Genomic DNA, 23,027 nt, shown 5'->3' with positions numbered 1-23,027 from the left:
TTGGCAGAAAACACTGTAACCCATTATAGGCCCTACTGCAAACAGAATTCACACTGAGCTTTTATAATCCTGTGTTACTCAGCTGCTCGACTTTTCTGAGAGGGAGGGAGGGCTTGTGGTAGTACCCCATCCCACAGAGCCGATGCCTTCAGCAATCCTCGATAGCATTACTCGCACTGACATCAGTTTTCCCGATTCCAATATTTTATTCTTCTTTCCCTGGCTAAAGTCCTTAGTGCTCACCATTCACTGTGATCAGAGTTATCAGATTATGCTGATTTCCTTGAGATTCCCCAGCTTTCTTTCGCTCGCTCCACCTTTGCCTGTACAGCCTTTCTTGCTCATACACTGCAGAAGAGCTGTCTTCCCACTGCCCATCCTGAAGAGTAACAACTTCTTCAATGGCCTTCTGAGGTGCTCCTGCCAGACAATTTCTGTCCACCGTTCTGCTCCAGAGCTCCTTGACATCACTGTGCCCAAGGAAGAAAAGCAGAGCAGGTCCAGCCACAGTGACCAGGGTCAGTGAAGAGCCATGATCACCAGTCGAGTGATCTTGCATCAAGTCTCACTCGACAAGGCAAGGCTAAGGACAAGCCAGGAAGTCAAAAGAGCATCAGTATCAGCAAGGCACAGGCACAGCTGAAACATAGCTCAGGCCAGGAGCAAGGGCATGGGCCTGATCCTGACTGCAGTGCTGGAGCAAAACTGGGGGGGCTTCTCCCAGCTCTTTCTTACCCCTGGCATTTTCCCCAGCAGTCTGATTCAAGGTGACACAGGTGTGCCATACCAGAGCTGGACTGGAGCACAAGTAGCTAAAGCTCTTTTGGGGGAGCAAGGGGAGCACAAGTTCAGCGAGTGCCCAGACACCAGGGAGGTGGCAGAGGCCTTTCTCTCAGTGCCGGTGCTGCTGCCATTCAGCGCTGCAGGGCAGGAGCCTCACCGTAACAGTCACTGGTCCCAAACAGCTCAGGGAGGAATCTCACAAGCACGTGGATTCTAACACATGTACACCAGGAGATATTGAAGGGTCCACACTTACAGAGAATGTACTAAAGCTTTACCTCCTGGTCATTTGAGTTTAGCGAACAGTCTTGTATCACAGAGATGAGTTGTTTACAAAGCAAACACTGTCAGTCCACTTAATTGGGTCTTTAAAACACGCCAGAAATGTTCCCTGGCAGAGAGTTTCTTGGAAATCCTCCAAGATGTGAAATGGAGAGGTACTTCTCTGCAGGGAGGACAAACAAGGCTACTCTCCCAGACCCAAACCTCATAACTGAAGCATCCCTCCCTGGGTGATGGTAAGAGTCCAGGGGGTGTAATAACCAGCCTTACAGCCAATTTAACAGTAATTTTTAACAGTGCAAGGGACAGACATGCCATTCTGCCACAGAGGAGAACAGTTCCCTCTTTTCTGTACAGCCTTAGTATAGAGACACGCAGCCCGGGCAGGTTCTGGAGCCAGGTCTGGGTCTAGGTATCCTCATATCCAGGTGTCTTGATATTACAGAGGGAGCTGGCAGAGCCGCATGTTAGCCAGACTGCTCTACTTGCTCCACTTAAGACCCTATCTGTGGCTGCGCGTAAGCTTCTCAGATTGGACCACTGGACAGGAACTTCCCACATTATGAGGCATCTTGCCCCATGCAGAACACAGTCAGAAATGATCAAAGAGCAGTTTTATTAGGCAAAGGAAAAATGCATTTGTACTGAAAAGTGTCAGTTTGCAGAGAAAGAAGAATGCTGTTTCACAGCTATGCTTAACCCTATTCCTAAAAAAAAAATCTACTCAGACCTGAATTCTCTGAATCATTGTGGTGCACCTAAAGTCAGAAGCTCAGCCTTGGGCACACAGCATCCTGTAGCTCCTGCGGGGTGTGTGTGACCTGGAAGGATGGAGAGGAATGTGCGTGGTGTGCTTCTGGAAGCCTTGTCTCGTGTGCCTGCAAAGACAGGTGTATCAGCATGGAGATGCGGGAAATTGGAGAAGGAAAGGATCCCAGGCCTGGGAACACAGCAGAAGAGAGTAAGAAACGAGACTGGGAAAGCTGGCTGGTAACAGGGGAACCAGAACTAGTGGGTCAAAGAGGCAGGGCAGGTCCTAGGAAAGTGTGGAAGCTTGGATTTAAAAGGGCACATGGGGCCAGTTATGAAACTAGCTCAAGTGACTGAGCCCTTGAGGGAAACGTGAAATCTTGCTGGTGACATAGGTGTGCCGTGCCAGTGGTGCTGGGAAACAGCTGCCGGGCTGCTCCAGCTCGCTTTGGAAAGCGGGAAGCGGTCTGCTGCGGCAGGGATGCGCCTGGGGTGCCCTCCAGTGGTGAACCTCGCACCTTCCCCAGCGTGACGGAGTCGTGTGTGAGGAGACCGCGGGGCCTGTGGCCTCAGACCCAAGCACACGGCCAGACAGGGCTTCCACTCCCTGATGGTTACAAACACACCACGATTAATTTGGATATCAGTGCTTGTCTCCCATAACCTTATCATTATTCAGATACGCTTGCTGTTTTATTTGACCAGGGCGGGCAGACCACAGCACAAAATCACAGTACTGGCATTCCCACCCTTTTGTCAACACAAAGATTCAGCTGCTCCTGCTGCAAAAGTATCCCAGTTCAAGCTGCACTGGTTTCATTAATTTGGTTTCATAATTTTAGTTGCATGCTGTATGCTGTGACGAAAGTTGTCTTCCCTCCAGTTGCCTCTATGCAACAATTATGGACAACGCTAACACTATATATTTATTATATTCAAAGAGCAGAAGTACAAGCCTGTAAAAAGACTTCCTTTTCTTACAATTTTATCAAAGAACCACCACCAAGCTTCAGCCTTTCCATGCTAAGATAAGGTTAAACACTAAACAATATTTGTATAGAGCACAAACCCCTTATTTCCATAAGTTAATAAGCAAATGCAAGATTTCACAATTTTTTAAAATAAACTGTCCCGTGTTCCTAGAGGTTTCTGAATTAGGCAGCAGTTTACAGTCAAAACCTGCCCTTGGAAGCAAAAAAAAAAAAAAACCAAACCCAACACTCCACCACCTAATTCTGACCAGGTCTCAGCTCACATATCTTTAGAAACTACCAGCACATCATGCTGAAGATCTGTTACAGGCTGTAAGCTCCAGGTTTCTGTGAACCAACCCCATACACAGCCTGCAGAGCAGGAGTGCTAGCTTTTCCCCCTGGCAATCACATCGATGCCTGCACAGAGCCCTCCCTCCTCTGCCTCCTCCGCACCTCCTGGTCAGGACATCCAATGGCAGAGCAGTGGCAGCAGTCTGCAGTACTGCCCATTTCTTCTCAGCATCTCACATTTTAAAGCAGTCACAATTTCTAAGTCACGCCAAGAGAAAATGTAACCGAAGAATAGTTGATAGGTGAAGCTTTGATTCACCAACACAGACAGGTGTACTGGCTCTGGCTGGGATGGAGTTAACTTTCGTCATAGTAGCCGATACATTTGTGACTAAAATAATGCTGAAAATCTGGTTTAGCTATTGCTGAACAGTGCTTGCACAGCGTCAAGGCTGCCTCTACTTCTCACTGTACCCACCTTTCAAGTGGCCTGGGGGTGTGCAGGAGGCTGGTGGGGGCGCATAACCAGGCAGATGACGTGAACTAACCAGAGCGATAGCCCACACCATCTAACACCAAGCTCAGCAATCAAAGGCTGGGGGAAAGAAGGCAAAGTTGCAGCGGTGGCATTTTTTGTCTTGCCAAGTAACTGTTGTGCATGATGCAGCCCTGCTGTCCTGGGGATGGCTGAACATCTGCCTGCCCATGGGAGGTGGTGAAGGAATTCCCTAATTTGCTTGGCTTGTACGCATGGCTTTTGCTTTACTTGCTGAACTGTCTTTCTCTCAACTCATGAGTTCTCTTTTACCTTTCTCATTCTCTTCCTCCATCCCCTGTGGAAGGGAGTGAGTGAGCATGCTGTGTGTGGTGATGTATAATCACAGCAAATAATGATTAGAACAAGACCTGCTAGCTCATAGTAGTCAGTAAATAAAGTTTCCTCTGTGCTACTATGCTCTGAAACTTTAAAACTACACACATGAAATGTAAAGCAAGTAATGCGGAATTGGTATTTTCAACACCTCCCTCTCTTCTGAAATCTGCCAGTTACACGTCAGTTCTGGTCTAGCACTTGTCCTTTGTTAGTAGTTTCACAAGCAAGGCACCCATCTAGGAAATTTTACTCTACCATTCTAAGCTCATACTTGGGACTTAGCAAGTCAGTGCACTCAGTTATGGCAGTACAGACAAGACAACCGCACTTGGCTGAATGTGTGTGCCCCTGAAAAAACTCATCCTTGCACACAAATCAGGAATACACTTAAAAGGTACCACAACGGAAAAACCGTGAGCAACCAGAAGCCTGAAATACAAGTTTGATATTTAACGTATGAGAACTACTGGAGGCTACAATAATTTTCTGCTTGCTTCAATGAAGAGTGACAGACCTCTCAAAATAAGAATCTGTTAGTTGCAGATAGCTGCAGGAGCAATGGAAAAGGACCCATGGAATTTTATTACTGTGTTTTCAATGTTTTTTTCCTGTATGTTCAAGTGTTTTCTATGAATACTGACACCTCTCTAAGAAAAGATGCAATGATATTCCTGAAACAAGTCTTGAAACCACCAGTGCTAAACTGTTTTTTATTTCCAACAATTAGCCGTTACAGTATCTGAAACAAAGTGTCCAAAATAAATAGCTGAAGATGAAGCATCAGAATACTACCGTCTTGGCTACTGCTGTGGCCCCCTTATTGTTTCTTGCTTTTCCGCTTTCACTCTTCAGATTCTCCAGGCCTACGGATATCATCAATCTTCAGAATCATTCTAACAACCTGAGTCGCCAGAGAAATCTGCTGTTTCTTACCAATCAAGGTTTCTATAACATGCTGCTGCTTCATATCTGCCAAAAAGAAGCAGAAGAATTAGATACCCTCCTCAAATCTAGATATAGCCTTGAACCTGAGATAGTAATTTCCGTGTAATTTTTTAAAAAGCATTTAAAAATTGTTACTCTTGACCACCATAGTTGGCAATTCGTACAAACTAGAGTTTTATACCTGGGTTCCTACCAAAGACCTTGGAACATTTAAGATCCAAACTCTTTTCCCAACTAAGCCTTCCCCAACTGTAGCTTTTTGCCTTCCGCATTATTATTCTGCCTATTATATGGAGTACGGTTTCCATATACAAATATTAGAAGCCTCCTAAGGCCTGAGCAACCACTAAAGAAGTGGAAGTTCAAATGCTGTAAAGCAGAAACACCTGTTCCAAGAAGTGTTATAAATTTACATAAACACAATGTCTTACATCATGTTCTACAATTTACCACCTTCTCTTCTGAAAAAAAGCAACAGAGTGTGACAAGCATATGTCCAGATGAAAATAAGTTTTCGTACACTGGTTTCTTAGTCTTCGCATTACCTGTTACAGGTCTATATCCATACATACTGGTGTGAGTAATACTACCTGAAGACATTTCCAACCTTTCATTTACTTCTTCACAAAGTGTTTCTCAATTAACAACTGTTCTATAGGGCTGAAGTGTAAACTGGATCACTAAAATGGCAGTGTTTAAAACATGGGCTGCGTTTGCCTCATAGTAAGTAGCTTTTATTCCTGTACCACAAGGTCAGCCAACATTTTCAACTAATCTTGCCACCAAATACAGGTTTTCAAGCAATTATACATTTTCTACCTTGTAGACATGCATGTATCTCTCCACCTGCATTCCCATTTATGACAAGGGGCAAGAGTTCATAACTGAATCAATACACAGTTTAAAACAAAAAACCCAGAGGGCCCACACTCCCCCGAGGCAAAATAGTAAGCGTTTTGATATTCTGAAAAGAACACCCTGTTATGCTCCTCCTCCACACTCCAGTTCTTACCGTTTGTTCCTTTCTGCAAACAATCAATGCCAAGGGCCGGATTATTTTCTTTCACTTGCCTAGCCCGCACTTCCGTCATAGTCTGTATTGGATTCATACCACTGTTCTCTGAAAGTGCCATGGGAATTACTTCCAAGGCATCTGCAAAAGCCCTCATAGCATACTGTTCCAAAGACGGGCACTAAGGGAAAAGAAATTTGAATTCATACAGCTATTAATTCCAATGTTAAAAGCAGACATTCACACTAGCTATAAAATATACACATGATATGCAATTTTCTTAGCAATGTAACAACTGAAATGAGTACCTTGGATAACTACTGGCAAATTAAAACAATTTTAAACTGCTCTTAACATAAAAGGAAAAAGGTACTGGTAATGATTTTTTACAGAGAGGGGAAGGAAAACTTCTAATATTATGGAAGGTCCGTAATACGCACTGTCTGGAAGCTCTCTGAAGGTTTTTTGGAATCCCTCAAGGCAGACTTAGTCCTTATTTTTCCTTCATAAACGAAGGGAAGTTGTAACATTTCTTACCTTATCTGCTGCTTCACTCACTGCCAAGGCACAAGAAATTTCAGCTGCTCCACCACCATACACAATACGATTATCGCGAACAAGATTCCGGATTACACACAACGCATCATGAAGAGATCGCTTTGCTTCTTCAATAATCTGGAAGTATAAAATACCATGTATTTTACAATATACACAGCTGAAGGCTGTCAAACTGTTATTTCCCAATACAGAAATGGAAACTGCAAATAAATTATAGGATCTTTTCATGGCTCTAATGCAGCTCTACTGCTGCTATGTTATACTTTTCAAAACATACAACGGTTACACATCCAGTGGCACAGAAAGAATAAAACCCCCACATCTTTTCAACACTGTTTATTTAAATCTGTAATTTGAAATGACAAAACCCTACAGAAGGTTTTCCATCTTGTGCATTTCCAATACACAAAACACTTAAATTTTAAACCCAACATTATTTTCAGACTGCAGTTTGTGATGACTCCCAACTTCAACAGATGCAAGAGGATTTAACAAGTTATGCTAACCTTTAAAGTAGTAGTTTTTCTTAAAGAACTCTTCAGACTAGGGGTTGTTTCTTTCTTCCTAAGATTTTTCAATCAAAGCAGGACTTGACCTATACTAAATATAACTCAACACTAACAGTACAACCAAGAACCAGGTTAAGTACAAAAGCATTTAAATGGTCTCATTCTGGGGAAGGGAGTGGTTTGGGTTTTTTTAATTTTTTTTTTAAACTGGATTAAATCAGAAGTAACATGCCTAGATCTAGAATAAAACCAAATGTTTCAAAAAATGTTGTCTTTACTCATAGAAGTGACCCTCCCATGAGAAAAAACAGATTAGAGCATCCACAGGTAAATTATTTCTGTATTTATGAACTACACGGTCCAATAGTGAGAAAACAAGAGTTTTCATTCAAAAACATAGGATGTGAATCTAACAAGTGACTTCCACACAGTCACAAATGCCTACAACCCTCCCCCCTTCCATTTCTCCACACTGCAAGGAAAAATTAAGACAAAAAAGAAATTAAGACAAAGAAAAGAAACCACATATTCTGCAATTTATGTCTCAAATATTTGTAACAAACTAAGTATCTCACCATTTTATTTCCTCCTCTAATGAAAATGGTCACAGCTCTGGAGTTCTGACACTGCTCAATGACAAGCATTCTGTCCTTTGTTGTTCCAAAGGAGATCTCTCGAACAATACCCGCAAAACCCAGTTTCTCTGCTGTGAGTTCACAGAAGCGAGGAACGATGCGTCCTCCAGTTGCAATGGCGATTAACTGAAGTTAAACAACCATCAATTATTTTGAGAAGACTTTCCCACATGTTTTCCATAATGTCAAACTAGCAGAAGATCTGTCAAATGCCTACTCCAAAAGATTGTCTTCCCATCACTTCAAGTATTTCAGGCAATGCCTTGTTCCTGCTAACAGGGAGACTAAAGCAGAAACATTTCTAGCCACATAAAACTTTCAACAAGTAATATGCATACACTCCAATTATACACCATAATCCCATTCACTGTAGGTTCTTCCCACAGATCCCCAAAAAATTGTTTATTCTCCAATATATACCCATACATGATTATGCAGCTCTAAGCAGAAAGCCTGAACTTTTAAATGGTACAGTGTATTACTCAACAAATGTTTCAGAACTGGTACAAAGTCCAATTTTAGAAGATTTTACTTACTTCTATTTCAGGTCCACCAACCCAACGAACAGCAGGCAGCTCATTCTGGAGCAGCAAGTGATTTGCCTCATCATCAAAACCCCACTGGCAAATAGCAAGGTTTGCACCAGTGTCTTTTATCTGAAAGCAACACACAACATCAATCTTCTGATCAGAACTAACAAAGGAATAAAAAAAAAAAATATCTCTTCATGGTTTTAATTCTAATTTTCTCAAAACACAAGTCTGAAAAAGAACCACCTGGCATACATAGAGATCAAAGTAAATTTCAAACCAGGGTGGCATCTCTTTCTTACATGAACTTAACTTTTATTCATAGCCTTACAGTTGCTTGTATGTTGCCTCCAATGAGGATTATTTGCTCATTTTCATAAATAAGTCAATGCACTACAGTATTCCGTGCAATGGCTACGAAAGACATAGAAATAATCTTAAAGATTACCTGTTTCACCATCTCTTCAAACTTCTCCTTTTCGTATTTCTGCAGTGCCTTGTAATCTTCCACAGATGTGACATCAAGCTTATGCTTGGTTTTAGGCTTAGGTGGTTCAAATGGACAAGTAAGGATTGCAATTTTAGCATCTTTAAGCTCCTGCATAATTAAGTAAAAAAACCCCAAAGTTCAGTTTTAATCTTAGTAACACCTCATTCTTGTATCTGCAAAACATAGACATGTATCTAAAAACACAGGCATAGGAGGAAACTTGAAGATCATCTGACTTATTTGGGTAGAGTTAGTTTCACTTAGAATTAATTCCATCAAAAGTCTATATAACCCACTTAAAACAAATTCCACAGCTTCAAGCCACTGTTTAAGCCCTTAACAATCACTACCAGCGACGTCTTTTTATAGTTCAACGTTTAACTAAACAGAGAAACAACTTCAATTAAACCATTATTTGCCCTATCCACCATGACCATTGAGACTACTACACACTCATCTTCACAGAATTTATGTACTACACAACCGGTATTTTCCACCGGTGTTCCTTTTTATAGGATAAACAGTGTCACCTACTAGGAAAATATTTTCATACAGTAGAAAATTTAGATTTCCTCCATCTTCCTTGACATATGCTACACAAGACTTGGACATCTCATCTACACCAAACATAAAGGGGCAGCTTCCGGGGTGTTCCAATCAGGACAAGATGACAAATCATAAAGCTTACAAAGCGTTTCCTGATACTGAGTTGGTTTAAGCATCTTAAGCATTGTAACACAATATGGATGATTATTTCTGCTTCAACACAGAACTCTGCACCTGTCCTCAGTTAGTTGTACAGTAATCCCCCTCCCCATCATTTTTTCTCTATTTCCCCAAGACTGTTTTAAATTCTAACTTGGTCCCTTCCAACATGAAGAATTTAATGCTCCTCTCCCCTTTCTCTGTTGATATATGGGTGAAAAACCAGGCCAAACAACAACAGTATTCAAATACTTCAAGAAATGCTAGGACAGCATTTGAAGTAGGTTAGATAATGTTATTTAAGCCATTACAGATGAGATGTACACAGGGACATCACTTACTTTAGGCATCTGTGGATGACTGAAATCTTTATCCACAATAACTCCTTTAACCAACTGTGTATCTTCCAGTCTACCTCCCACTTTGCCTTGTACTTTGATCAGCTCAAAATCAACATCTTTACGTTCCATATCTGCTACTGTCAGTACAGCATTTACAGCAATTTCTGCCATTTGTCTGTGACAACGGTTAACTCTAGGTTTAAAAACAAAACCAAACAATAATGATGATGCATTACATTTCCATAAATGTGGAAGAAAAGAAGTGATTCTATCAACTTGAATAGAAAAAAGTAATACTGTATCTAACCATTTCTGTATGCTACATTGAAAAAGGGGGTCCTGCTCGTTTGTTCAGACACAAAAGAGGGTAAACATGGCAGAAAACAACATGCAATACGGTTTGTCTAAGTCATCTTAGGATACAGATTTGAAACAAGTAAGGAGAATTAACTATGGAGAAACATTGAAGTCACAGAAACAACTGTTAAGATAGGGCTGCAAAGGAAACCCTTATTATATCTGAATTTATATACTATACATACAACCAATTAAAAAAAAAAGCACTTAATGGAACTATTGAACAAAATTTTGTTTAGGAAAAAAACCCCAAACAAAACAAACCTTTGAAATATAACACAGAGTTATTTTTAAGAGGTTTGCATTACTCTTGGAATTTGCTGTGCTGCAGAAATCTGGAATTAACAGGTTAGAACAAAATTGATATTGCATCTGTTTAACCTCATGGAACTGACCCTTTAGAGAAAAAGGATTCACAATTTCTTATCCTGAGACATGAGTCTGTTGAGAAGTTAGCCAAAATCAAACAAAGAAGAGCCTTCAGCAGCCACTCCAAAATCACAAAAAATTTAACAATCCATCAAAACACCAGGATTTCTCCTTTCAACTAGAAGTTTTTAATGGAAACATAAATATTTTTCTGAAGTTTTTGTGACTTACACTTTAGAGCCTAGCGTTGTCTTTGCTGTCTGGATCAGAGGTTCAATGTTCTGTGGATCAACTGGAAAGCTGTCACTGATTTTGTCTAGATGCTCAATAGCAATGCGGGCTGCCTGCTCATAACCATCTGCTATCCTGATAGGGTGAATACCACGATCTAGTAATTGCTCAGCTTGTTCCAGTAACGCTCCAGCCAGAACTATAAAACAAAATATTAAGGTAATGTTTACTCTTCCATAAGCTGAAGCATCATTTTTAATACATTATCAAAAGATTAAAATATTTGCCTTCTGTAATACTTTTAACTGTTCAAGGTTTCTTAAATGACAAAATAACCCTAAAGAGCCCCCTACTTGCTATGCTTAGAGAGAAAACCGCATTATGTTAGAACAAAAAGAAGCATGGGCACCAACCAAGGCAGGACAGGTAGAATATTATGGAAGAAAATGATCCAGAAAATTTTTCAAAGCACCAAGAGGCCTCTCAACATAAACTTACAATGTAACCATACATAGAAAAGACACAAAACCACCTTTTTGACTGAAAGACTTCTAATACAACAACAAGAATACTGAAGCAGTAAATACTCTAAAACCGTGTTACAAAAAAGCTACTGTTACTTCACATGTTTCTTATAATAGCTGAAGAAGCTTGATTTGAAAGATGGAAAATCCAAGTTAAATTTAAAATCTCTTCTTACCAACAACTCCAGTGGTTCCATCCCCAATCTCATCATCTTGAGATTTAGACAGCTCCACCATAAGTTTGGCTATCTGGTGATCCACATCCATCATATTCAGGATAGTAGCACCATCGTTTGTCACAGTCACCTCGCCATCTTTGTCCACCATCATTTTATCCAGGCCTAAAAAAACACATATTAAAAGCATGAAGGAAAATACAGAAAATCTCCAAAACCAATTACTGATAAAGAACAATAAAAATTATTTCATTATTACCATTGGGCCCAAGGGATGTTCTCAGAGTACTTGCTACAGCTTTTGCTGCCATTATGTGAGACTATAAAACAAAAGAGAAATAAGTTAAATCATTACTATGCATTCCAAAATCACAATAGCAAGCTAAGAGAAAACGCTAACAAAAATACTGGTATTTAACTAACAGACAATTATGGCTACAAAAAAAAAAAAATACCAATATACGCGTATTGGTTTTATGCCAGAAACGTTTTCCATGCCTTTCCTTGCACAGCTATCAGTTGCGCCGCTAAAGCACATGAAAGCGGAGCAGCTAAAATGACAGCCCCGAGGTTTAAAGCAGCGAAGCAACACAAGCAAGCAACGCTAAAAGAAGCCCGTATAATTTTGCTCCACTCTTCCACCGGTACTTCAAACATATACATTCACAAATGGCTGCCTACTCGCTCAGCCGCGGCCTTTCTTGGGAACAACGACGGAGCTTCCGACGGGGGAGGGGAGGTGCCTAAGGGAGGGGGCTGCAGGGAGCCTCCCTGCCCGAGGCTACCGAAGGCCACCGGGAGGGACGCGCCGCTCCTACGGGGGCAACGACGGCGAAGCCGCGGCACCAGGAGCGGGCTCCCGCCGCAGAGCCCCGCAGGCCCTCCGCCGCGGGCGGCGCGTTCCCAGCGCCGGGGGCCGTGCCCTGCCTCCCTCCATCCCCCCCACACACCCGCAGGCCTACACCGGGCTGCGGGCGCCCTGCGCCTGACGCGCGGCGCGACACCGGCGCAGAAGCAGCTCAGCCCGGCGGGCTCCATCCTCCCGCCGCGGCCCAGCGCCGCCCGCTCCCTGCCCCTAACGGCGGCATGGCGCGGCACGGCGCGGCACGGCCCGCCCAGCGAGGGCCCGCCGGTAGATGGGCGGCCCTGGCGGCCGTCAGCTCACCTTGAGCGCCTCAAGTCCCATGAGGCGCGTCTTGCGCTCCTGGTCCTTGAGGATGAGGAAAGGGCGTCCATACTCGTCAAAGGCCAGCGTCCCCATGGCCGACATGGCTGCCGCTGCTCCCGCACACCGGGCAGGCACCAGCCGGATGCCGCCGCGCCGTGACGCCACACGCTCCCCCGCACGGCCCCCCGCGCCTGCGCAGTCGGCAGCAGCGCGACTTATTTCACGGGTGGCATTTATATGGCGCCTCCGGAGGACCTTTCTGGAAGCATCCGGCACGGTAGGAGTTGCGCGGCGGTCGCGGTTCCGTCGCCGGGCTGCGGGGACAGGGACCGTATTAGATGAGTAGAGTAGAGGCGCCAAGCGCGGCGGCAGCGGGCTGCGCCAGGTAACCTGAACGCGAAGGAGTAGGGACAGACACGGGCGGGAGGGTGCGCGCTGCTCCTCCACGAAGTCCCTTTGGGAAGGTTTCGCTCCCCCCCCGCCCCACAGCGGAGTGGTATTGCCCACTGCTATAAATACCGAAGGCACCACTTAGTTGGTTCTGAGGGAGCCCGCGGCGGGTGGTGGCAGTGGGCCGGCTGGATGACAGGCGGCGTTGCAGGCGGGGGCGCAGTGCTGTGGCGAAAAGAAGTTCTCCCTGCAGGGAAGAGCCGTAAGTGCTCGGGGCGGCGTCCCCGGGTGCGGCCTGCCCGTGGTGGGGAGGGCTCTGCCCGTACCGCCCTCGGGCGGTGTGGGGCGCGCCGCCGCCCGGCCCGGCCCGGCGGGAAGAGCCACGGGCCTAATGGAAAGTGATTTCCCGCCCTGAAAAATGAAGCTAGCGCTTCGGCTTCTCAAAAGCAGTAACGTCTCCCTAGGCTGTAGGAATCATCTAAAGGAATATAAGTTTGGTTTGGGTTTTTTCCTGATATCCTACGTCTGTGATATAATATACTACTTTGTTTTACACACACACGTAATAAAGCTGTTAGAAAACTAATATTCCTTGATGTCTGCTGTAGGTGTGATGCCCGAGGTGCTAGAGAAGGAGAGCCACGCAGCGGGCCGGCAAGAGGACTGTGAGGGCAGCTCCAGGAGAAGGAGCTGGGGGCTGTTGGTCACTGCTGGTGTTGGTGGGACATTGGTGGCCCTCTATGCTGTGGTTACACCCTTTGTGACCCCGGCTCTGAGGAAAGTGTGCCTGCCCTTCGTTCCTGCAACTTCTACTCAGATCCAGAACGTGCTGAAAATGTTAGAAAACAGAAGTGGCTCCCTAGTTGACATTGGTAGCGGGGATGGCCGTATTGTAAGTGAAGGACATCGCCTTCCTCTCATATCACTTCTCAAAAAAGTGCCAAATGCTCTAGCTGTGGCTCTTGTTTTCACATATTTATGGACATCTTGTCTTTGGCATTTAGTGTTTTTGTTTGAGCCTTATGAAAAGGCTCAAAGCTGAGGTAGGGTTACTTTCAGTTTAGGTGAGTAATCGGTTTCGATTGCAGCCTTACCTGCAGCTTGACAAGGTGTACAAAATGATAACCTCATTCTCTTGCCTGGAGGGAATTGCACCACATTCACATGTAAAGATGCAGCCGAAATATTGGTATTGTGATTGCCAAAGAGATGTGATTCCACATAGTTTTATGGCTGCAGCACATGAGGCTGTGAGATTAAAGAGCACCGTGCTTTTGGAGCTGCAGCTCTATGCTTATTGCATAAAGGTGGCAGAAGAACAAAAGAGTATGAGTGATGGATTATAGAAATAAAAATCCTGGTATTGTTAGAACTGTAATTCACACCTTTATGTGGTGCTGGCTGCCCCACTTCAAAATCAATGTGATGAAACTAGAATAATTACCAAGAGAAATGGTGAGAATCGCTGAAGTCAAAACAGTATTGTGCTTCCAGGACGTTGTCTGAACCCCAGTTTGTGAAATGTGGTAAGGGATTAGGGGAGAATGGTGTGGGTTTTTTGTAGTTGTGATGTTCTGTGTACTATTTCATAACCATCTGCTTCAGGTCAGTTTTAGCAGCAGGATGGAACACTAAGTAGATTTTTGGCAGAAACAAGTAAGTTCTTGAATGCTACTTGTGTCCATATTTCATGTGAATGAGTCAACAATTTGTCTACACTAAAAAAAAAATTATTTGGAAATCCAGATCTGTGAGGGTGGCTTGGAAGGAATTGTGGCCAAGTAGGAGACAAAAAAGCATGTAGATTCAAGACAGCTGCAGTTTCTGGTGTCCTCTCTGCTCAGTCTTCTGGCTGTTGACCCTCATCGGAGACATCTAATTTGATCAGTTACTGCATATTTACTTCTAATTTTATAAATGTGTATATATATGTGTCTAAATGGAGACTGAAGACTACTTGGAGAGACCGGTGTCTAGAATTTACTGCTTGGTGTTGCTTTAATGTATTTGCCCTGAAAAAAGTTGGACTTCTATTCAGATGCTTTTAAATATTTAGCACTTACTCAGGTGTAATTGATGGATAAATATGACCATATTTTTATTTCCAAACATGGTAAAAATGTCAGATTCTTTTAGTATATCTGCAAATGCTGTGTGCATGATGGAAGATGTGTTATTTTAGTAGTGTGAAATACACTGTCCAGGCAATGCTGTTTGAGAAGTTCTGTTAAGAAATGTGTACTACTTCCTGATTTCACCTTGCCTGTTCTCTAATTCATACTTCATCAGGCATTTCCTGGTTAAAACTTGGCAGTAACCTTTTAAATTATGTCTTAAACCTTAATTGTAGAAACTGGTGCCTTCTATTTTCCTTATTTTTTTTTAATTCATTTTCTAAAATATCAGTAGGTTTTGATCTTGTTTGAAGATACTTGCAATACAGGTTAATAATTCTAAATCTTAGGGTCTAATTTAGAGAAATGTCTTTGAAAATCTATTTGTTATGTGAACTAACTTTTGCCTCTTAAAATAACACATGAAACTTAGCATTGGATGAAAGCTATACTGTAAGATTTGTATGTGGGTGGGTTTTTTCCATCTTTTTCTAACATACATTTAAATATTTTACCTACGTGTTTTTTTAAAATGTAAATCAACAGAGTATTTTCATACACTTTCTATTGGTAGGGCATTTTGGCTATCATTCAGGGGTCTCACAAGTGCCTACCCATCGCTGATTTTTCAAATAAGTTAAGTGGTCTAATTTCGAACACTTCTGCCTGCGCATTTCACTGTTCTCTTCATGGTCAATTTTGGTACCCTTTAATTCCAAGGTATTGTCATGAATGTACTAAATTAAACTTTTATGTAAATCATAGGCTTACTGAAAGCTTGCAGCTTTGCCCTATAAATATTTTAAGTAGTTCATTTTGTTTGTCTGAATATATCTATTAATTTCAATGGGACTAGTCGTAATAGTAAAATGTAGTTTGAGTTTTTGTTCACTATGCTACTAATCTGTTGGGGGCTAAAACCAGAGTGATTTACCAAAGCGCATTCCTTTGATTTATATTTTAAATAAAACTATGTGCTCCTGTTTAGATGAATACACTTTCTCTGTTTCTATGTGAAGATTTATTTTCTTCCTTGTAGGTGATAGCAGCTGCAAAAAGGGGATTCAAAGCTGTTGGTTATGAACTAAATCCCTGGCTAGTCTGGTACTCCAGATACCGTGCCTGGAGAGATGGAGTACATCAGAACACCAGATTTTATATTTCAGATTTATGGAAGGTAGGTGGTGAAGTGTGTAAGAATGAATCTGGGATGTTTGAGATATTTCCATAATTGGAAAATACTTTCTTGAAAGAACCAGAATGCTGACTGGCTGCAAGGTGCTGTATTGGGCTTTGAGAAAAGTACTCGAGCCCATGGAAACTAAACTCACAACACAATACACTGCTCTGCTGTTTTTGTGCTTCGGTGTGGTGCTGTCCTTTTTCAGTACAGCATGCTTAAGTGTACTACGTCATGCCTGTGCCTGATGAATGATGTGGGGATGTGGGATGCTGTAATGTCAGGCTTCACTGGGACCCAATTCTGTGGAGTCAGTAACAAGAGACTTATTCACCTAACATGCAAGATCACAATCTAATCTGACATTTCAGTAGACATCTGTTCTTTACCCACTGTGCAATGTGTTACCTACTTTTGAGTGTTGCTTTAAGAAAACTTATGTGACTGACAATTTTTTCACAATTTTCAAACATTTGAGTCACAGTTGCTTCTTAAATGAGGCATGCTTTTTTGGGTCATATTTATGTGGGCCTCTCCCTGGCTATTCCTGTCAAAGTTGTGGGGGCTTTTTTTTTTTTGTTTTGTTGTTGATGATGGGTTGTGGTTTTGGTTTTGATTGTGGTTTTTTTTTCTTGGTTGGTTGTTATTTTTTTTTTAAGAATGGCATTTTGTAGTGGGTAAAGTGGAGACCAGGAGTTTTGGGGGAAAAGTGTGAATGTACTTTATTGAGACATTAACATAGGAAAACTTCATAGTACTGACTGGAAGAACCCAGGCATTGGAATGCAGGTTTCCATAGCTAGCTAACATTTAACACAAATGGAAGCAAACTTAAAACTGAAGTAATTTTAACATATACAGGAGTTGTAGAAAAAATTAGCCATGAGTGAAACTATGTATTTTCTAAATTAACGCTTTTTGTCCTACTAGAATTGGTGCCATATTCTTGGCCGGTCAGTAGAAGTTTTTTTTGCTGTTCAGCAATATAAAGTTGTCTTTATGTGGAAATTTGTATGATGAAAAGTTGATATGGGATCTTCTTTCTTATTTTTGATCTAAATCCCTGTTGAAAGGAGTGCAGCTAGAGGGATTAGGGGAAAAGAGTGGTGAGAACTTCTCCAAATATAAATGCCACTTTCATTAAGACCTGTTCTCAAATTTTGTTTTAGGTTTCGTTTTCCGGTTATACGAATGTTGTTGTTTTTGGGGTACCTGATATGGTAAGTTTACTATTTTTGCGTTGTTTCAGTATTTTAATACCAAGGCATTCAGTGTTTGTATGTTCATCTGCAAAGTGAACCAATGCGCAGAATGTCAAAGGTAGTTTTGATATTTCATTGTTGCTTATTAATGTCCATGATAAAACCTGGTGAAAGTTGTAACAATAGGTGGAGTGTAGCTCTGAAAATATATGGTTTTTTTGAGAAGTATTTTCTGTCCATTAGTTCAGAATCAAAATGAAAACTGCTGGGCTTGAGTTGCTTGGCGGGAGGGTGATAGATTGGTTCTTGAGAATGTCAGTTTTTCCCAGTGAGAAACCAGGAAGTTTGAAGGGAGAGGATGGAGTAGGAAATTGGCTACAGCTGATTTCAGGGAACCTTGTTAGAGGAGGGTATGCAGGGAGAGGATGGAGTAGGAAATTGGCTACAGCTGATTTCAGGGAACCTTGTTAGAGGAGGGTATTGAACTTTTCTTATGTTCTTCTCCAAAAACCGGATCGCTTCAAGTAGGCCAGTAGCTGGTATATGGAAATAATCTTTTGCCTGTGTTAGTGAGGGTTTAGGAAGGGAGACAAATGCTTCAAGTATAACCACTAGTGTACAAGTCCACAAATTCTTTGCCTTCTAGGAAGGCTTTGTAGCCCATCTTCATCATGACCCTGGGGAAAATGTTTTCTTCAAACTGGTGTAAAAATTGAGTTACATTGTGATTGCTTTAGTGATATATTTGATAAATGTAGTCAGACTTTACATTCACTTTGGCTTTCGGCTTGATCTAGTTTTCCTTTTCTCTTTTAATAGACAAGAGAAAAAAATCTTAAATATTTAAATAATTTTGGTATTTTGATTAATTATTAGAATCTTTATATATATATATAGTTTGAATGCATATGGAGGAGTGAAACAGAAAGATCCTATAAATTCTATTCTGTTGCTTCTTTCTCTGCTAAGGAAGATACAGGATGAAATGAGTGAAGAGCTTTGTGATGCTATACCATAGTACATACACTGATAACTATTTCTGTAGTAGTAACAGGAAGATGCAACAAGAAGCCTGATAAAGCTTCCCTGTTCACTGTTTTTTCTATGTAACAGCATTGGAATTAAGTAACTAATTCAGATTCAAATTGTAACTTATGTTGCAATCTGAAGTGAAAATGCATTTTTTTTGTCCCCTACTTTGGTGGTTGGCATATTAGTGTGAACCATGATGTTACTTGTGCTACAGATGTTGCCAGTTTTGGATGATATGTGCTCTCTGCCTTCAGTTCCGGGAGGGGGCAGTGTAAATACTTGAATTGCAGTCAGAAATTCTGCAATTGCACTGAGGGGAAAAGTGCAGGTGGAGAAAGGTATCTCGGTGAACTAGAAATAAAAAATGCCCTGGGAGAATGTGAGTAAACCTAGCAGAAATATGGCTTAACTTTAAATGTAATGGTATAAAGTGGGATAAATTAGTAACAGTTATTTTAGAAAGAGTAGCTATAGGGTTCAGAATACCTGCAGTAAATTCAGTAAACACCATGCTAAATTCTTCTAATAAAAATTCTGTCATAAATGTAACAAATCCAAACATATGAACTACTGTGTTTCCTGAGCATTTGTTTGCTCATGATCCCCTTCGGATCTGTGAATGCTTATCATCCTGAATTACTAAATTGATTTTCTAGAAACTGTAGTGCATTTTCTCTCTCTTTTTTTTTTTCTTAACTGAGGGCAATAGATCTCTTTAGCTTTTTTAATAATACTAGTCTGATTTGATGCTGTCACACAGTTCTTCTATTTCATATCCAAGATTAGCTTACAGAACATGGATTTATTGATCTTCAGGGAAGACTAAGACCTCTCTGTTCTTGCAGGCATCTGGGGGAAGGTTGTTTATCTATGAGTCATTGTAGAGAGACTTTTACTTGTTCAGGGTGGGATGACAGAATTCTTACCAGGTGTTTGTGTTCACAGCTTCTGTGTATTTTAACTAATTATGTACTGTACAAAAGGTTTACTAAACTGTATATTGATGTAGATATAAAACCCCCACAACTCTGGCTTGATATAAAATACAGGATGATTATAACACCTAATGTTACTGAGATTTGCCTGAAGAACTAGTTTGACTGTTTAGTTTAAGAACATAATTCTTTTTGGCTGAACCATTAATGACATTTTCTAATTGGAGCTAATACAGACAGGAAATGTAACTTTCATAATTATTACTTAAAAATTAGGCATGTCTATGTTTGGAATTTCTGTAACAACTTAGTCCTTCCTTTTGTGGTATCTCAGCTCAGTTTGAGTTATCCAAGTAGGCTTATTTTTCTAGTTTATTTAAGGTGTGGTAGCAAAAATGTTTAAAAGCATTTTTGTATGGATGAAATCAAAGCATAGAATACCTAAAAATATGCAGAGGTAACTCTTTGACATATTAGATCTATGACTATAATTTTCCTAAAATACTCCATTATAAGCCTAAAAGTATCTATTATATGATGATACATCAGAGGCACACCCTGCATGTATGTGATAGTGGAAGTTATCTGCAGCCTTTGGAAACAGATTTTCTTCAGTCTTGTTTTCTAATAATGTTCTGTTGTGATTTTTGTCTTCTTTTTTTTTGTGTGAATTTTATATGTATTTGTGTCCATGACTTAAATTGAGCTGTATTTGTAAATAGTTACTGTCCTTTTAACCTTTTAATATCTAAACATTATGCCATGATATCATAGTAACGGTTTTTTACATGTAATAGAAGTAACCTATAGAACTTGCTGTTATAATTACTCCCCGAGATAGATACAGTATGTAAGAATAAAAGGAATTCCAAATTGATGCACACTAATCTGCTTAAGCAGATGACATCAAATTTTCCAAATGACAAACTTGGCTAAATCTATCAAGTTTCTTTTTTTTTTTTAACATAATCACTGTCTGGGATGGGAAAATTTTCTTTGATGTCTAGATGTATTAATTCATCTTTCACTTAATTCATAGCAGAATTTGCAAAGTATCTGACTAGGCAGGGTGTTGCTCTGTTGTGGAAGAGTAGTGATATTTCCCTTGACTTTCATATCTGCTCAGTTTTTGTGAATGGAGGAAAGCCAGACTGTAGGTCTTCAACCAAGGTGGTTGTGCATAGTGGTATTTGACGTGGTCTGCCACAACATCCTTCTCTCTAAACTGTAGAGAGATGGATGTGATGGTTGGACTGTTTGATGGATAAGGAATTAGCTGGACGGTTGCATCCAGAGAGTAGTGGTCAATGGCTCAATATCCAGATCGAGACGAGTCACGAGTGGTGTCCCTCAGGAGTTTGTATTAGGACCAGTACTGTTTAATATCTTCATCAATGACACAGAGAGTGGGATCAAGTGTACCTTCGGCAAGTTTGCAGATGACACCAAGCTGAGCGTGTGGGTGATACACTGGAGTGAAGGGATGCCATTTGAAGGGAGCGGGACAAGCTCGAGAAGTAGGCTCATGTGAACCTTATGAGGTTCAACAATGACAAGTTCAGGGTCCTGCACATGGGTCAGGGCAACCCCTGGTATCAATACAGGCTGCAGGCTGAAGAGATTGAGAGCAGCCCTGCAGAGAAGGACTTGGAGGTACTGGTGGGTAAAAAGCTGCACATGAGCCAGCAATGTGCACTCATTGCCCAGAAAGCTGGAGCTAAGAAAGCTCAATTTCAATCGTGTTTAACATGCCAGTACTTTGTTATAGAGTGACAGAGAGCAGAATGTTGGCTTTGGGTTGTTGGCTGTATGATGTTTTGGTTGTTCCAGGCTCTGTCTTGAAGTTAGTCTAGAAACTGAGAGGTGCTGGTCTTTGAGTATCACATAAAAGTTCATGCAACTTGGGGTATCATAAATAGAATAAATTCAGGTGGCTGAATTTTTGTTCTCTACAGAGAAGAATCCCACTTAAAAAAATAATTAATTGGAACATGCAGAGTCTTTTCTTAATTTGTGGAGTTATTAGTCTAAGGGATTATCTACAGTTTTTGATTGAGATTTTAGAATTTAGAGTTAAGATTTTCTTGATCTCACCAAACAGGTCATAATAACCATTTTCTAGTTTTAGATGTTCCTTGGCAGTGCATCAAAGCCAAAATGTGTATCATAAATACTTCCCTAATTTTTTTCCCAACAATTCCTCAAGCCATGGACTTCTTTGAACACTTGAACTACATTCTGAAGAGAATGCTTCTGTCTTTTACCACTTCTGAAAGCTTTTTATTGTTGCTCAACAGATGCCACAGTTGGAGAAGAAGCTGGAAGAAGAACTTCAATGTAGTGCCAGAATCATTGCCTGTCGTTTTCCTTTCCCTTGCTGGATCCCAGATCATACTACTGGAGAGGGAATAGACACTGTGTGGGCCTATGATTTGAAACATTCTAGAGGATGTGAAACAAAAAGCTTGGAAACTACACCAGAGACAGAATCCTAATTTTTTTTTTGTACTGAAATTTTTGGCTTTGAGTTTACCTGCTTAAAGATAAGGTTAATGTGAATAGAGCCCCATGTCGTGGTTTAACCCCAGCCGGCAATCAAGTACCACGCTGCCACTTGCTCGCTCCCCCTCACCCAGAGGGATGGGGAGGGGGGTCGGAAAGGGAACGTAAAACTCTAGAGTTTAAAGAACAGTTTAATAGGTAAAGCAAAAGCCGCACACGCAAGCAAAGCAAGGAATTCATTCCCCACTTCCCATGGGCAGGCAGGTGTTCAGCCATCGAAGGACAGCAGGGCTCCATCATGAGTAACGGTTACTTGGGCAGACAAACGCCATAATGCCAAATGTCCCCACCTTCCTTCTTCTTCCCCCAGTTTATATACTCAGCATGATGTCATGTGGTATGGAATGCCTCTTTGGCTAGTTGGGGTCAGCTGTCCTGGCTGTGTCCCCTCCCCATTTCCCGTGCCCCTCCAGCCCTCTTGCTGGCAGGGCCCGAGGAACTGACAAGTCCTTGATTTAGTATAAACATCACCCAGCAACAACTGAAAGCATCAGTGTCCTATCATTGTTCTCACATCAGAGCCAAAACACAGCACTGTACTAACTACTATGAATAAATTAACTCCATCCCAGCTGAAACCAGGACACCCAGGATCTGGACATAAATATTTACTAAAGTAGCTGAAGTACATTGGTTATTTGAAAGCACACAAAAGCAGTGAAAGGTGTAGTTAAATGGCTTAATGTGGTTAGTAAGAATTATAAGAAAGTTTTATAGAAGTGGAAAACTTTAATATGGAAAATGGGATAAAATGCGGTTCACTACTCTTAAGGGGAATATATGTATAAGTTAAAATGCTCAAATTAGCAGACTTAATATGTGCTTTATTTCTGAGCCTACATAGCGTTTGTTACTGGTGTTGGAAGTGGTGTGCAAGCGGCTTCTCAAATGAGCCATAGTTCCCAAATGTCTTCATTATGTATGCCAAGTAGGCATACTGATGCACAGTGAGTATCGTGATGAACCTGAAGTTTTATAACTCGGCCTTGAATGTGTACTTTTAAAAGTTGAATATGACACAACAAGCAAATATAGCAAGTTGCTTATTCATTAACACAAGTGCAGCCCTTGAGTATATTAATGTATTTTTATTTAACTTAAGTGCTTA

At 41.3% G+C, this 23,027-nt stretch overlaps 2 protein-coding genes across 4 annotated transcripts; one reads left to right on the top strand and one right to left on the bottom strand.

Annotated features, from left to right (window-relative positions):
• Positions 1-4,637: 4,637 nt before the first annotated feature.
• CCT5 (chaperonin containing TCP1 subunit 5) lies at positions 4,638-12,638 on the bottom strand. The gene is made up of 11 exons (XM_037380252.1): positions 12,502-12,638; positions 11,596-11,656; positions 11,337-11,501; positions 10,637-10,835; positions 9,680-9,872; positions 8,592-8,741; positions 8,150-8,269; positions 7,554-7,739; positions 6,449-6,586; positions 5,912-6,092; positions 4,638-4,923 (listed from the first exon to the last, which is right to left on the bottom strand). The coding sequence occupies exons 1-11, from the start codon at positions 12,604-12,606 to the stop codon at positions 4,796-4,798; spliced, it is 1,626 nt and encodes a 541-aa protein (XP_037236149.1). The 5' UTR covers positions 12,607-12,638; the 3' UTR covers positions 4,638-4,795.
• Positions 12,607-21,916, top strand: ATPSCKMT (ATP synthase c subunit lysine N-methyltransferase). 3 transcript variants are annotated; one of them, XM_037380253.1, is made up of 6 exons: positions 12,607-12,818; positions 12,959-13,156; positions 13,503-13,786; positions 16,048-16,185; positions 17,358-17,408; positions 21,655-21,916. In XM_037380253.1, the coding sequence occupies exons 1-6, from the start codon at positions 12,647-12,649 to the stop codon at positions 21,850-21,852; spliced, it is 1,041 nt and encodes a 346-aa protein (XP_037236150.1). In that variant the 5' UTR covers positions 12,607-12,646; the 3' UTR covers positions 21,853-21,916. The 3 variants fall into 3 exon arrangements, with proteins under 3 accessions (XP_037236150.1, XP_037236151.1, XP_037236152.1); XM_037380254.1 differs by lacking the exon at positions 12,959-13,156 and having other exon boundaries at positions 12,651-12,781; XM_037380255.1 differs by lacking the exon at positions 12,959-13,156 and having other exon boundaries at positions 12,725-12,889.
• The last annotated feature ends 1,111 nt before the right edge of the window (positions 21,917-23,027 follow it).

Source organism: Falco rusticolus, chromosome 3 (genome assembly GCF_015220075.1).
Source record: "Falco rusticolus isolate bFalRus1 chromosome 3, bFalRus1.pri, whole genome shotgun sequence".
NCBI lineage: Eukaryota > Metazoa > Chordata > Aves > Falconiformes > Falconidae > Falco > Falco rusticolus.
This window is presented reverse-complemented; position numbering and strand designations above follow the sequence as displayed.

Coding starts and splice junctions, on each gene's coding strand:
- CCT5 (XM_037380252.1), bottom strand. CDS start 12,606: ATGTCGGCCATGGGGACGCTGGCCTTTGACGAGTATGGACGCCCTTTC. Junction 9,873..10,636: donor ACAACGCTAGGCTCTAAAGT/GTAAGTCACAAA, acceptor TTTTAAACCTAG/AGTTAACCGTTGTCACAGAC. Junction 8,742..9,679: donor GTCATCCACAGATGCCTAAA/GTAAGTGATGTC, acceptor TTAATTATGCAG/GAGCTTAAAGATGCTAAAAT.
- ATPSCKMT (XM_037380253.1), top strand. CDS start 12,647: ATGCCGCCGCGCCGTGACGCCACACGCTCCCCCGCACGGCCCCCCGCG. Junction 12,819..12,958: donor GTCGCGGTTCCGTCGCCGGG/CTGCGGGGACAG, acceptor TCCACGAAGTCC/CTTTGGGAAGGTTTCGCTCC. Junction 16,186..17,357: donor ATATTTCAGATTTATGGAAG/GTAGGTGGTGAA, acceptor ATTTTGTTTTAG/GTTTCGTTTTCCGGTTATAC.